We start from the raw sequence: 15,406 nt of genomic DNA, 5'->3' as shown, positions 1-15,406 counted from the left end.
GCTTTGGTTATCTATTGCATTGTTCTAAGTCGTAGGCTTTTCTGGGATTCAGTGTTTATTAGGCTATTGCCAAAAGAGATTTGTATTAGTATCTGTATACCCTTTAAAAAGACTTACTAATTCTTCCTGCTCTTGTCCAGATGGAGGGTGTTGGCACCGATCTCTTCTTGATGTTCTGCTGCGAACTGCTTGTGCGGGGGAAGACGATTTCAAAAGACCTGTAGGTCCTTTGGTTTCTGCAGTGACTGCTGCACCCTAATCTTAAGATAAATGTCAGATCCTGTGTCCAGGCTGTCTGTAGACTCTGTGCTTTTATTTCCTGAGGATCAGGATGGGGTTGAAAACGCCACCAGATGAGTACAAGTCACTGTCCAGTCTCCAAATAAGAGATGGTTTTTGCCTGGTCTAGCTGAAACCTGCATCAGTCTGCATCTGTGTGGATATGCCTTTAGAAGCACACAGGTGAAAAGTTCAAGCTGTATTTTTTGTGTATCCCCTTCCAATCTTATTGGCTCAATGTAGAAAATCTTAGTCTGGAAATCCTTCTACAGACATAGGGCCTAGACCCTGCCTTTGCCCACCACTCACTGTTTCCTTGTTGCTTTTGAGATCTCCTGTTTCCTGACAGAAAAAACAGTTGGTTTTTTTTTTTAATATAAGTCATTTGTCTAACAACGCCCTGGGTCTAAAGCTGACTTATAGAAGCATGATCCAACAAGAAAGAGAAATAATTAACTTCTGAAATAACGCACAGCTTTGTCATTCTGTATGTGATTTGAAAATTTCGTAATGCTAGATCATGTTTTAGCATAGATACTGATACAGTGCATGCTGGGTGACTTAAGCACAGGCATGCTAGGGAAATTTAATTAACTGATATACATGTAGTTTGCAGACTGATATTCTTCATTCAGTTTAACTGCTATAAAACTGAAATATGAAAGCAGGAGGAGAAAGGCTCAATGTGCTTTTTAAGAGGACTATTCAAAACCTGAGAACTAGAAGATTAAATATTGGTGCCTGTTGCTCTGTGAAATATTCTTTTCATGTGTGTTAGGGACTTTATTATTCTCTTTAACAGGAAAAATGTGGGAACAACATCTGAATAGGTGTACAGAAAAACTAAACTATTGCAGATCAATCATAATATTTTATCGAGAGGGGAAAAACAGAAAACCAAAGTAATCAAATTCCCATTCAGCTTTCCTGCCAAAAATCTCGCTACCTTTCTGAAGCAATGAAAGCAAAGGTAGTCTAATAAGCACAAAGTAATTGTTGCTGCAACTCCACTTATGCAACACGATAGCTTTTCATGGAAAGCCAGCCTTTCTGGAGACATAGGCAAAGAAGGTTAGATTCCAGTATTTTCATTTCAACATTTTTCTTTGCATTCTGCTTCTACTAGAAGTGTGCATGCATTCAAGGGATTTCACTGCTTTGTAAAGTGGGAAGATATTCTTGGATGGAATCCAGATGCGCAGGCTGCATTTTTCTGCATTTTTCCTTTTTACAGTAGGGACAAATGAAGCCAGCATCACTTCTGTGATTAACTGCTTATTGTTCTTGCCTGATGCCTTGTCACGGACTCCTACTCAGAGCAAAGAATAAAGGAAAAGATGTTTTCATCTTGTGATCAGTGGGTTTTTTTCCCCTCTCAGGAATACTGGCTACCTTTGAATTACAAAGGCCAGCTGCCAGATTGTTAGAGGTATAATGTGCAGAAGTATCATTAAGAAAAAAGGTTGTTTTTTTGTTTTGTGTGCTTACCATGGCAACAAAAATAATGGAGCTCCAGTTCTACCATTGACAGATGTTGACAGGTGGAGCCACAACCATTAAAAAATTCAGAAGAAAGGAATGTTGATGGCCTGCAGAAATTAGGGGTTTAATTACATGATGATGGCTGGCAGAATTTGTCAAGCATTTTTTTTGTCATAATGTTTTTCTGAAGATTGGTGTGTCACAGTGGCAAAGATACATATGTTCTAATGCTGATTTCATTTCAGAAACAGTGAGAAAGACACTTCAGCATATTATCTTCGGTGTTGACAGAGAACCTTCCCACAATGGTTAAGGAGAAAAAGTAGAGGTATTTAGTAGGGGCTTTGAGCAACCTGGTCTAGTGGGAAGTGTTCCTGCCCATGGCAGGGGGGTTAGAACTAGATGATCTTCAACGTCCCTTCTAACCTGAACCATTCTATGGTTATTTTGTTTCATGTATCTCCAGTGGGGGGAAAAAAAAAAAAAGAAAAAGCAGCCCCTACGGTCCCAGATTCCCCAACGCTTTCAAGTAGTCCAGTAATGCTGCTTCTGCTATGAAGTTGCCTTAGGTTGTTTTTTAATTGCTGCTAAGCCTGAGTAACTTTAGTGCTTCTTATAATCCATTTGATTTCTAAAAGCACGTGTATAGACAAAAGCATAGCTACCACAATTTTGGGCAAAAAGACCCCAAATCTTTCCCCTGCAACTGCGAGACGGTGCCGCTCTGGCATGTACTAAGCAAGGACATACAGCCAGGCTCTGTCTTGCAGAAGCGCTGGTTGGTGTGGGAGCCCAGCAGTGCAGGGCAGCTGAGCTCCTGTTGGAGCGGAGCAGGGCAGGGTGACTGGGGAGCAGCCAGCCTTGGGAAGCAGCATGGGCTTGTGCTCACAGGGGTCTGCAGGGTGCCCAGGCTGGCTTCCAGGTGGTGATTTCTGGTGCATCCCGGCACACGTGGCGTGTTGCCTCCAGTTTGGTCTGTGCAAGGTCAGAACCAGAACCATGGCACTGTTATTGCTTCCAATTAGTGGAGGCCTTGTTTTGTGGTGAGATTCCTCAAAAAAACAAGCTCTACACTAAAGATAAACAGAAAATGCAAATAAGGGGTAAACTGAGCAGATCTAACCAGAGTGGCTGGTGACTCCCAGTTAAAAGAGAGATAAGAAAAGGTCATTTGGTCTAGATAAGTTTGGGACATGCTGAAAAACAGTGTCTCTGGGTCGCTTGGAATGCAGACTCTCCAGTACCATCAAAGAGATTACACTAGTTCTCCTGGGCTGCTGTTGTGTCACTGACCAGACTCTGCTGTCATTCCTACAACCTTTTCTTTTTTTTATTGGTTTTGGGTATTATAAATGCCAGGTTAACAGGAGACCTCAGGAAATAGTCCCAAGGCAGCAAAGACGAGTCCTCCGAGCTTCTGGCTGGAGCGGTGCCTAATGACCACAAGCAACCGAAGAGCGTGTTCGTTACATGACGTTGTGACGTGTTGTTGGCTGCCTTATCTGAGCAAGTATGTTCTTGAATGCAATATATATGTAGGCATTTTAAGTGCCTCGTTAATCAGACTGCTTGAATGGTAATCTCATTATGTTTTCAGATTTAGGTCTTTATGGTTTGGGGTGGGGGGGTGGGGAGGGTTTGCCTTAAATATGTTTACGTGCAGGATCTGAAAGTATACGTTGTTTCTTTCTTTGATTAGCCAGAAACTGTAAAATCCTAGCGAGGGGAAAACGGGTGGCGGGAGGGAACGGAAGGTGTTTATTCATTCCCGTCCTCAATGGCGGGGATAATCCCGCTCGGCGCGGCAGCTCGGTGGGAGGGCACGGCGCAGACCGCCGGGGGACGCCGGTCGGTCCCGAGGCCACCCCGGGGGACGCCGGTCGCCGCGGTGCCTGCGCGGAGGCCACCGGGGGCGGCGCGACGGCGGCCGGGCCGGGATCGGCGGCGCGGTGCGGGCAGCGTGAGTGCGGGAACGGCGGGGGGAGACAGGCGGGACGGGGTGGTCCCCGCGGGGGAAAGGCGGCAGCGACTATTAAATTTGGAGAAACGAGGGGCTGGGGTGGCCCGGCGAGCAGCGGTACCGCTGCTCGCCGGGCCACCCCAGCCCCTCGTTTCTCCAAAGTAGCCACCTTCAAGGCTGCTTGGAGCATCAAGGTGGAATCCTCCCAGCCTTCTGGAACCGGGAGGACAGTTTCCTTATCCGACCTGGTTTGTGGCAGGACAAGGGAAAGGATAAACTAGGTCGTGGGGGAAATACTTCTCAGCTGGGTGTATCTACTGAGGCTAATGTGTTACTAATTCATGCTTAGAGCACACACACCTCCCCCCCCTCCATGGGTTGGAGTTGAAACATATGTTGATTATCTCGTATTTTTGCTTTTAGTAACCAGTAATTGTGCTGTTGGGAACGGTGTAATGCAAGGAATGTGAAAGCTAAAATACAAGCGAGGCCTAAGAATCCCAAAAGGTGGTGAAATAATTATAATTCTTAATTTAAGCTTGAGTTTGCAGGAGTTAGGGCTGAGTTGGAACAGGAGGGACCGCTTGCTGCCCAGTGGGTCCCTGCGTTTGTGGTGAGCACTGATTTGCATGATTAGTGGGTCTGTTGGTATCCTTCCTCATCCCCCAGCTCTGCAGACTGCTGCAGCCTGCAGCTTTCCTGCTCTGGATCCCCAGCAGACCCAGAGTTTAGCCTGTATTATCTTCACACAAGTCCTTTTTTGCAGTTCTGTCCTCCAAGTACTTCCTCCCATCTCCGTGGTGTCTCCATTTTGCTGACTGAGCGGAGATGTGAATTTCCCTGTACACCGTAACTAGCTGCCTGTCCCCTCTGAATACACCTAGAGATTTCCAAAGTGTTGTGCTGGAGCTGTTTGCTCTCCCTTGCTCAAAAGGGTTGTTGAGATGTTGGGTTTATTTAAAACAGTCTCAGAATGGGGGAGATTATTTGGTCTGCCAGCTAACTTCCTTTTGAAGGATGGAGTATGGCTTACTTGCTTCACACTGACACAGCAAATTTCGCTTCAGCTGGAGCCGGGCGCAGTGTTGTACTGAATTCAGTAATGAAACATGCGCAGACTGGGAAGAAACCGGGAAAAAAAAGCCTGTTATTCTCAGCACAAAGAATGGTTTGTTACAGGATCTTTACAATGGTGAAAAGAAAAAAAAAATTGTTGCAAAAAATTACTTACATTCACGCCATCAGAAATGTTGGGAGGCTTCTTTGTGCATTGATTTTGGCATTTAACGGACAATTTAGGTTGGAAGGGACCTCTGAAGCTTCTCTAGTCAAATCCCCACTTAAAGCAGGGCTAATTTCAAAGTTGGTCAGGATGATGTATTTTGTAATCCTTAATGGTATTTAAAAGCTCATGAAATCTTGATGAGCATGTTACCAGGTTATGCGGATTGTAAATTTTCTTTTAGGAGTTAGATTACGAAGATATTTGTAATCATATGACTCATTTCAGGGGGGAATGTCTCATAAAAAGTAATCAGCTCGACTTGTTTGGGGTATGCAAGTTGTGACAAAGCTCTGAAAGATTTTTAGGCTCAATATAGAGTGTCTTGGGGAGGTTGTGAGTGGGAGGGAAGGGAAGAATAAGCAATGGTCAAGGCCATTTTAGACTGAGAGAGTGTCCACTAAGTGTTTCCACTTTTGCTCAGCTGTTGTCTTAGGAAAAGTATGTAAGTAAATCTGTGTGCTACCCTGAGTTTCATTGACAACTTGAAAACATGGGCTTTCCTTTTTTTTTTTGACACAGCTGCAACAGGTCCTGTTTACACTGCTAAAATAAATGTTTAAGGATAGCTATCCTCTTAATGACAATTTTTTCTCTGGTTGCGGGTGGGAGGGAAATGAGACATCTAGAAAACCATGTTTTAACTGGTCTTCTTGACACAAAGTGAAGACCATCAACCAGCACTTAGAACAGGATTAAGGCTAAGCTTGTTTAAATTCTGGTTAGCTGAGTACTGACAGACCATAAAATAACTCTCTGTTATCTTGGAGATGTTTTGTGGTCACCATAAAAACACACAAAATGATGGTTTTCCGTTTTTTTTTTTTTTTTTTTTTTTTGGCCTTTGCCTAAGAGAAGTGCTCATTCTCTTCCGGAGTTTTTAGAGTTGAGAACTTGGAGATCTGATAGTTCCAGAGAAAATGATGCTCTTTAGTGAAGGGATGTTGCCACTAAAGCAGGTAATCGAGCACAGAAACGCTGGGTTAATTCACTAGTATAGCCTCTATATTTAAGCTTTTTACTAATATTGTACATCGTGATGGCTTTTTAATTGTTTCCAGGGTTGTTTGTGTTGTTTTGGTGTGCAGTGTGCATGTGGGGGACGGAGGGCAGGGAGTTGGAAGTAGTATAGGCTGAAACATAGGGAAAATATTACTTGTAAAAATGCACAGTTCTACAGAAAAGCAGCGTAGCTTGCAGATCTTAAAGTTCAGTGCTGTGTTCCCAGCTTCAGAAAAGCTTTCTGTAATTCCTGTTCCCTGTACCCACCCACCCCATAAAGAGGGTAACCATGTGTTCAGTTTAAAAAAAAAAAAAAAGGGTTGAACGATTAAGATACCTTTAAAACAATCTTGTCGTGGATTGGCCAGCTGTGCTTTCGTAACTGCCACAGGGTGACTGTGGCCCGTATTGCTCAAAGACGCTGCGAGCCAGGTCCTGGCCGCAAGGCAAAGGCTCCAGTGCTGGACTCCTGCCTAGTCCTGCCCACTCGCCACCCGTGGCCGCGCAGTCTGTCTTCTCCCCTGCCTGCGCTCGCATTTCGGGGGAGCTGGTGGTGGTTGATGCTGGTGCAGGCGGTGTGGGCTCTGGTGAGTGCGTGCACCTCAGTGTTAAAGGCTGACGGGATGCTCTGTTGGATTTTCTCCTCGCGGATTATGGTTTACGGGATGCTTTGTTCTATCTTCTTATGGTGGATTGTCGTTTGATGTTTTAAAAACTCATAGAGTTTGATCACAGGGTGGTAGCGTTTGTATTTTGAGGTGGGGTGGAGGGCTGTGAAGTTATTTTGAGCTTCAGATTTCCTTAATAAACAGCAGCTAAACAGAAAGGAAGCTGCTAGTTGCAAATGTCCAGCTCTTTTCCATTTAGTCTCTTCACTTGGTGTTCAGTGACATAGCTGTGTCAGGGCTCATCAGCCTGTCTTGTTAGCAAATGTTTTAATAATCCTGGCTGCTGTTTCCCGTAGCTATTTTTCAAAGTGGCTCACTATGGTGTTTGCTTAGCAGGGAGGGAATTTCAGTATCACCACATAGAACTGCTTCTTCCATTCCACTGCTTATTTAAATAGCAAAAGATTTTGCAGATTTGAATAGGGTTTTTTGTCACTGACAAAAAACTGATTGGACCAAGGAGTCCAATTAAACCAGAGATGTGTTGACTAAGCTTAATGATCTCCTCTGACCAACTACAACTGAGTGGAAGCTGGCTTTTAGTGATGCTAATAATGCTAACAACAATAATAATAATGTTAAAAGCTGTGAGAACTACTCATTAATCAGTTGCCACAAATTTGGCAACGTTTTTGCACGCAAATGACATGTGCAAGGGATTAATACTCGGGTTCCCCCCTCCCCGCCATCTTGTAACTAAGAATTAAGAGAAGAACAGTTCTTGACCAGACAAGAGTCAAGTCCAAAGAATAGTTGGATAATCAAATGCTGGGAGGGAGCAGGGTTATAGCCTTTTGGGTATACTGCAGAGATTTTAAGTCTTAACAGGAGGACGTTACTGCATTATAGCAATGTATTTTGAGTTGCGTTTTGGTTGTTCCAAAGGCAGGGGTCAGGATGGTCTCTAATAGGAATCAGAGGCAGATATCAAAAAATTGTCATTACAGTATGACTTTATGTTTGAAAAAAGTATGTAGAGAAAGCAGGCACGGTCAAAGGTTTCACTTGGTTAGAAATAAGTGGTGAAATGCGATAGAATCTGTTCTCTTATCTGCATTATGTTTGTGTAAACTGGCCTTGTTTCCTGCTCAGGATCACGGATTACTTGTTTCTAGATACTGCGATATTGTCTTCCTTGGAACCAAGTATGCTGTTAAAAGAATAAAGCAATCTTTGTTTCAAAATGTTTTCTAGCTATTTTTGTGGGTAGGCAGTTAGTTGTGTTTGTTTGCCAGTAGTATTCTGGAGCTAGTTTTAAGGATGGAAAGGGATTTTCTCCCAGAAAACTCTGACACAAAAGTGAGGAGCTACTCCTAGTTCTTACTTTCTGAATTCTGGCAATAGCTACCAGTAGGGATAAAGATTATGTGTTTGTCTGGTTTATTGCCACTCACAGTTCAAAATAGTAATATTTTCCTGTATTTATGAGAGGGGAAAAAACTTTTCCATAGAAATGTATATACAGATGACAATATTTACCAAAACAGTCTATCAGGGAATAGGGTTTTGCAGATGGCTCTGGAAAAAATTTGATTTTCCATATTGTGTAATGCTGAAGTTGGGTGACTGTAAATCTACAGCCCTTTGTAACACAAAACTGTTATGGTGTAAGTGTACAGTGACTTCTTAGACGGCCAAAACTCCAATGACTCTTGTACCAGTTATTGCTCAGAGCTGGATCTTGAATTTTGTCCATGAGGCAGGGCTAAGTGTGCTTTCCTGCATCCTCAGAGCTGACACTGCCTCACTGGAAGGTGGCTGTCAGCCCTTTCCAGGCTTGTGAAACATGTGCAAGGGTCAAGATTGGGCTGTGGTGGGGGTTGTGAATGGATGGTGGTTAAATAAAATTGCCACCAAACTAGAGTCACCAGTAACAACAAGCAATGTTCATACTTTAAGACTCGAGCAGGCCCACGGAATGGCTTTCATTGCCATGTTATCAGTTCTGACTGGTGGGTGTGAGTTTAAGTTGTTTGTTCCTGATGTCATTTCTGCTTTAGCAAGAGTGGACGTTGGTTAGCATATAGAAGGTGCTGTCCAGGGCATGTTTGTAATGTTGGATCACTGTGTCTAATAAAACGTTTGCGAGTCTACATATTTCTGTCTGTAGGCATGACTGATAAGCTCTAATTTTGGCTTGGTTCCTACTTTAGTTATAGTGTGGAACTGTAAGGAACAGGAAAGGTTACCAGTTAACAGTGAACTAGACATAGATAACTTTTTTTAAAGTCTTCTGTGATATGTTTATAAAATTCACTGTTGAATATAGATTAGTAGGAAAAAAACCCCAAACGTTTAATCTACAAACGCTTCTTTTTTGAAAGAAGCCACTGTCTTACTGTAATAATTAAAGTTACTAGCTAACATAGAGGTCATCTTGTTAGAGGCGCTTTATTATACACATATACTTCAATCATCTTTCTCCCCATTGCATCTGAGCACTTCAATCTGAATGTTTTTGTCAGTCCAGTAGTGGGAAAAGGTGAGAATGTCTTGTTAACAGTTTTTGTGTGGGTCAGGCACATAACTAGAATGTAATCTCGATCTTCTAAAACCCCGTTCAGTACATTAATAAATAGACAGATCATCTGCAAACCAAAAATGTCCATGTGAGCTTTGAGTTGTTCTTTTAATCCAGTTCCTCCTTGTCTGTTAGAGCTGCTTTTTTCTTTTTACAGAGATGTCCTTTCTGCCTGACTTTGGGATCTTCACCATGGGCGTGTGGTCTGTTGGTCTTGGAGCCATTGGTGCAGCAGTGGCAGGGATTGTCCTTGCAAACACTGACTTATTTTTGTCCAAGCCAGAAAAGGCTACATTGGAGTTTTTAGAGGACATAGAGCTAAAAACGTTGGGATCAGGTAAGATTCTGGATGTTTCAGGTCACATTCTTCAATAATTGGCTTTTATAATAATGTTTGTAAGGCCAGGGTTAGAAGAGTTTTTCTTAGTCTTTCCTAATTATAACACGTAGTTGGGTGTGCTTGATAGCAGATAATTCTTGTGAAGGAAAAGCAACCGAACCTGATATTTCTGGATGAAACACGACACACTTCTAAAAATCAATAAAGCAATAATACCCTGTTATGCATATAGATTTTTTTTTTTCTGATAGAAATGTATTTGAATGTGGAATTCTCTGCAATGTTTTGTGTTGGTCCTTAAAGCATCGATCATTACATACAAGAATGGCTGATATTATTGTTGATGCTGTTTCTCCTATATAAACAGAACAAAGAACATTCAAAGCAGGTGAACTATGGAAGAAGAATGGTGCAGTGATCATGGCTGTGCGAAGACCTGGATGATTTTTGTGCAGAGAGGTACCTGCTGGGCTTGGGGATTAATGAGGAAGAGTTGAGATCTACTTGCATAGATTCCCTTTAAATACAGGGTGGGTGTGAATAGGACAGGCATCAAATGCATCTGAGGTATCTGAAAGACCTTGTTTCCTAGCCCAAACTGGTTGCCAGTGAACAGCATACTTCGTTTTCTTTGTAGCTGGTTTGTATAGTCTAGGTTCTGAGCATTTTCCTTCTGAAGGCAATGGCTACCTGATTTTTACATCTGCCCAGGACCTAGCCCATGGTAATTAGAAAGACAGATTACACAAAATCCAATTGGTAATGAGTTTTATGAGCTAGTTGTATTCCCTATGTCCAAAATAAAACTCTGAGCTAGGTAGTCTTTGGTCAAAATCAGCCCAAGACTGGAGTGGCAGAAAGCTGTCAGATAAAGTCCATCAGCAAAAAAAGATGTGCATAAAGGGGAGTCACTAGCTGTTCTGGATGCTGAACATGAGGCAGTAAGGTAAGGAGTCTGAAGACAAAGAGTTACTGTTCCGTAACAAGGTGGGTTGGGAAACAAAATTTGATCCTTAAGTTGGCATTAGGCTCCCTGGGTGGAGGTGGGAGGAGACACTTAAAATAAGATTTGAATGTACCATATGCCTGGGAACAGCCATAACTTGCACCCTGGCCATTATTTTTCTCATAGCTATGGGGAAAAATAGCTATTATGTTGTTACTCACTACTCTATAACATGAAGCAATTAATATTGCAACCACTTAATTAAGGGATCTGCTCCCATCACTAGTAACTGCTTAAGTATGTGTAGAATTCATGGAAGGTTAAAGATTAAAGTACTTTGCTCTCTGAACAGGTGTAGCGTAGGCAGGAAAACGTGATATGTGCTTGACTCTGTGCTTTTCGCATACAGTCAGGCAGGAATTCATTAATGGTTTTTTTAATGCTAAATTCCTAAGTAGAAATAAAAGGCCCAATTCAAAGAATTGTGTGGGTTTGTTTTTTTTTTTCAGGAAAAAATTGGAGAGAGATATTTCATTTTCTAATTCTTATTTTTGCTTCAAAACTTACAATTTTTAAGAGGCAGTCACACTACTGATAAGCTAATTAGGGCAAAGAATTTTATTTTAACTGTATTTTAAATGTATTTTAACTGTGAAAGTATTTGAAAAAGATTTTGAATTGTCTAAACTGAAGTCATTTTTGATTGTTGTATACTCAAAGCAGTTTTGTGAGTTGACTCTTGCCTTTATCCTAAGAACAGTTCAGTTGCCCTTTTTTTTTTGTCCATTAATGTTTCTTCATTGTATGAAAGGTGCTTCTTTCCCCGCTGACTCTGAGCTGCTGGAATTGTTTAATGCAGATGACTTGCTATATCTATTAACTTGCAGGCAGTAGAGCTTTTTTTTTTTGCGAGAGATAAAATACACTTGCTTCCCACTATCCTATGTCTTGAAAAGGAGTTGAACTTTGTCCTTGTTGACAGCACCAAGAAGGAATATGTACTTCCCTGGACACAGTGGTAGGGTTGAAAAGTGGCCACTCCACCTCATAGATCACTGACGTGATATCAGTGGTGAGGATGTGCTTCCATTATCCACTGCAAAGGGTGTCACAAATCCTACTGGAATCATGCCTTTGGATCCTTGAGAACTGAGACATGTAGACTTAAGAAATATGGAATCTTTTATCTGTATCATCTGCATCCAAAATAATCAGATGCCTTTTTTGTTATTTAAGGTTGACTGTGTTTAACAGGACTACACTTCTACATCTCATGGTCTGGGTGTGGCCATGTAGAGATGCAGTGCTCCCGTCATTGGGAAAGTGCCACGGGCTTGCTAAATATTGTAGGAATCAACTCAAGCAATCTGAAGTAGCAGAAGAGCCATCATTGAACTATCAGAGGGACAAACTGAAACAGGAGTTGTTCTTTTGGGTTATGCCTCCCTTGGTGGAGAGAGGAAGTATTCTGCTAGGGTGTGCTTGTCTGCTTTTTACAAAACCAAGAAAAGTTTCACAGGCTAGATGAAATGGTCACAGCCCCACAGTAAGGCTGTACAGCTGTCATGTGTTATAATTTGCCCACAAAAATAGACTTTGTTTTCTTTTATTATATCATTTTTTAAATAGCAGTAAAGAAAAGCAAGTCGGGTCTAGTCCCAAGATGCTGCTCGAAGTCTAATCTCTTTTTAAAACTTAACTGTGCTTTCACAATATTGCTGCTTTCTCCCCTCCCAAAAGCTAAGCAAAGAGACACAAAATAAAACCCACCAAACTGCTGAAGTGCCTTTCTCCAAAAGGCTGATCAAGGTTTGATGGTATCGCTATCTCTCCAGAGACAGTGATTTCTGGTCTTACAGGGGACCCTACTGTACTACCTTGGAACATCAACTCTTGGACATTGTAGGTCACTATACAATTTTTTTGTTTGTTTTCTTAAGTTGATCGTGAGAGTTTTGAAGTATATAAAAAATCCCAGTTAAAATTGCCATTAACCCCCCTTTTAGAAAGGTCATAAGGCATTTTGTTGAGGGAAAACAGAAAATAATGACCAGATCTTTAAGAACAGAAAAGAGGAGAAAGATCTAAAAAGTGTAAGCTATGATCCTTTAACTCTCACGCTCACTACTCAGTGTTTCTTGTAATACTGATTCATCCTTTTTCATTTCCTCTGAAAAAGACGGAGTAGTGAACTGGGAAGCTGCCCTTACCCTTTCACCTACTGATGGCTTTCTCTAATGTCTTTCCTCCTGTCTGTTCACCCCTATCTGTCTGCTACTTGATACTCAGTAAATTCTAGATAAGCCGCTATTTCGGTTAGGTGGCTGAGGGTGTTCACGTAAACTGTGTCCATTTCTTGAAGTGTGGAGTTCTTTGTGGGGGTCTTGTCCAGTAAAAATGACCTTTCTCCACTGGAGATGAGAAGAAACATATTTGCAGGACGCACTCTGATCTGTCGGAAACCTCAAAGGCCTTTGTACACAGTGTGGGAACTGAAAGTCTGTCAGTGGAACAAAAAACCCAGCAGATGGATGACAACACCTAACACTCTTGCACACCAGAAAAAGCAGTATTGCTTTTGGGATACTGAAGGTGTATGAAAAAATTCCCTGATTTCACTGGGAAAGTTAAGTGATGTGCAGGCACTGTCTTTTAACTGTTCTGTAAATGCTTAAAAAAATAGTTGAAGCCCTGGCACAGGCCAGGTATATCTACAGCTTTCAGTTAAAACTATGTTTTACCCAGGATTTTAATATTTTATTCAGTAAATACTCAAAAAATCTCCTTCCTCCGTATTTAATGAAGAAAATTCTAGTAAATATAAAGAAGACCTGCCTAGGAGTAGAACTAGTTTAAATGTCTGATTTACGGGTCTGTTTCTGTTTTGCACCTCAAGCTAGAATTTATGTATGTTTCTGAAATCCGAGGTGAGGCTTTCCAGTCTCCATCTCCTGCCATAAATGTTTGAGCCTTTTTTCCCTTTCTTAGGAGGCTTCTGAGCTCTCCTCTCTGAAACCCCAGCTGTCTCAGCTGGGTGTCCCTCTCTACGCTGTTGTGAAAGAGAAGATAGGGACTGAAGTGGAGGATTTTCAGCATTATTTCAAAGGAGAAATCTTTCTGGATGGAAAGGTACAGTGAAGTCATTGTTCTCCTTTTGTTTAAAAAGAAACTTATGAATGTCCTTTTTGAAGAGCTTGTAGAAATAATATAGATAGGATGTGGTCTGACTGAAAAAGGATTTAGTAGCATTGTAGTTTAAGGAGTTAATTAGCTTTGCTTTTCTATATATATATATATCCTGCTCAGCTTACAAACTGGTCTGTAGCTATGCACTGATAACATGCTGTTGTGGGATTATTCCTCCCCTCCCCTTTAACAGGTAAACAACATGGCTGGTTAATATTTATTCCTTTCTTCCACTGGCTGTGTGACTTGCTGATGTTTATGCTGTGTGAATCAAGGTCTGAAGGTGATGGACATAATTAATTCATGATGTACAGCCCAAATTGCAGTGATATGGCTTGTCCCAGTACGCTGGCACATGCCAGTCTCCTGCCCTACAAAACCACAGCCCTGCTTATTCCTTAACCCAGAAGATGCATTTAGAAATCATTTGGCTTCTGAAAGAAAAAGAATACGTAATACTCAAACTCAATACCTTTATTTTCCCTCCCTGCTCTGCCTGTGTAAATCAGGCTGATTTAAAACAAAACAGAACAAAACAAAAAAATGAAACAAACCAAACAGATGTCTGATAAGTTTGTTATCAGTTATCAGCACCAGTTGTCTCTTTACCAGCATTTTTATTGTCATACTTCAAAAATAAGAAAAAAGACATTTATCACAAAGCACCTTGTTGGCAGCAATATGGATGCGGATGTACATGGGGCATAAATACCTGTGAATCAGCTTGAAAACCACATGAGTGTTGGTAGTACCACTAGTTGGCTGTGTGGAGGTAAGTGGTCAGGTAGTGTGTTAAAGAGGTTAGTTCAGGTGCAATTTCGTTTTAGCTCTGCCTGATTAGTTTTTGCGTGTTGTGACCTTTCTTGGCTACAGGGTTGTCTGGTTTCCTGAATTTCATTTGAGAGGAAAAGTCCTTTTGACTTTGTTTGCCGAGATATTTTCTGTTTCCCTGCAGAAAGGCTTCTATGGTCCACGCAGACGAAAAATGATGATGTCGGGCTTCTTCCGCTTTGGGGTCTGGCAAAATTTCTTCCGTGCTTGGAAAAGTGGATATAGTGGTAACCTGGAAGGAGAAGGATTCACCCTGGGAGGAGTCTATGTGATTGGGGCAGGAAGACAGGTACTGCAGGCCATGTAGGGAGGCTTTTGTGTCTTTTGTGAGACCAAAAGTTTCTTTTCTGGAATCATTTAGTTGCTGGTCAGTTGATCTCCCATGGGTAGACTAGTGTATGAATTTCTCTCTTGTGTCTTTGACTAGGGTGTTTTACTGGAGCATCGTGAGAAAGAATTTGGAGACAAAGTCAGCCTTCCATCTGTCCTTGAAGCTGCTGAGAAGATAAAACCACAAGCTTCATAAGCGGAAAAATAGTTGCACATGTTTGTGATTACAGCTTGAAACGTAGAAAGCATCTGTTTCTTGAACGTGCGGTTTAATTGCTTCTTAACTATTTAGTGATCGACACAGAGGAAAGATTCTCTGTTCAAACATAGAAAAAGATGAAAATCCTCCTGGATCTTTTGTTGCTTTGCAGCCTTTCAGGTGGTCAGGATTTCAACTGCTCTTTTGTGTCTGACTGTATTAATGAAAGGCTGGGTCTAAAATCTGACCTAGCCTAGATGCTTTCAGTCAGAGACGGTCGGTTGAAAACCTGTTTACCTAGGGGAGCAAAACTCTGATAAGGCTGGAGTAATGGAGTACCAGCTGAGGTAGAAGGATAATAAAACTTTATGTAAATGAAA

General features: G+C 41.7%; 2 protein-coding genes across 8 annotated transcripts in view; both read left to right on the top strand.

Annotated features, from left to right (window-relative positions):
• EXOSC3 (exosome component 3) overlaps positions 1-9,531 on the top strand; it is a 17,713-nt gene extending 8,182 nt beyond the window's left edge. For 2 of the 7 annotated variants that reach the window (XR_012587502.1, XR_012587499.1), the window contains 3 exons: positions 141-220; positions 325-462; positions 2,007-3,106. Coding sequence is in view for 3 of the 7 variants with exons in the window: in XM_074590787.1 (XP_074446888.1) it covers positions 141-220; positions 325-409 (165 nt within the window). In the remaining 4 variants the exon portion in view is untranslated. The other 5 variants (XR_012587501.1, XM_074590787.1, XM_074590789.1 and 2 more) reach the window with 5 other exon arrangements.
• Positions 9,354-15,406, top strand: PRXL2A (peroxiredoxin like 2A). Its single transcript, XM_074590793.1, has 5 exons — positions 9,354-9,531; positions 9,902-9,993; positions 13,469-13,609; positions 14,622-14,786; positions 14,925-15,406. The coding sequence occupies exons 1-5, from the start codon at positions 9,354-9,356 to the stop codon at positions 15,021-15,023; spliced, it is 675 nt and encodes a 224-aa protein (XP_074446894.1). The 3' UTR covers positions 15,024-15,406.

The sequence above is a fragment of the Larus michahellis genome, chromosome 6 (assembly GCF_964199755.1).
Source record: "Larus michahellis chromosome 6, bLarMic1.1, whole genome shotgun sequence".
NCBI classification, from domain to species: Eukaryota; Metazoa; Chordata; class Aves; order Charadriiformes; family Laridae; genus Larus; species Larus michahellis.
Note: the sequence above shows the minus strand (reverse complement) of the source record. Positions and strands in the feature narration are given on the sequence as shown.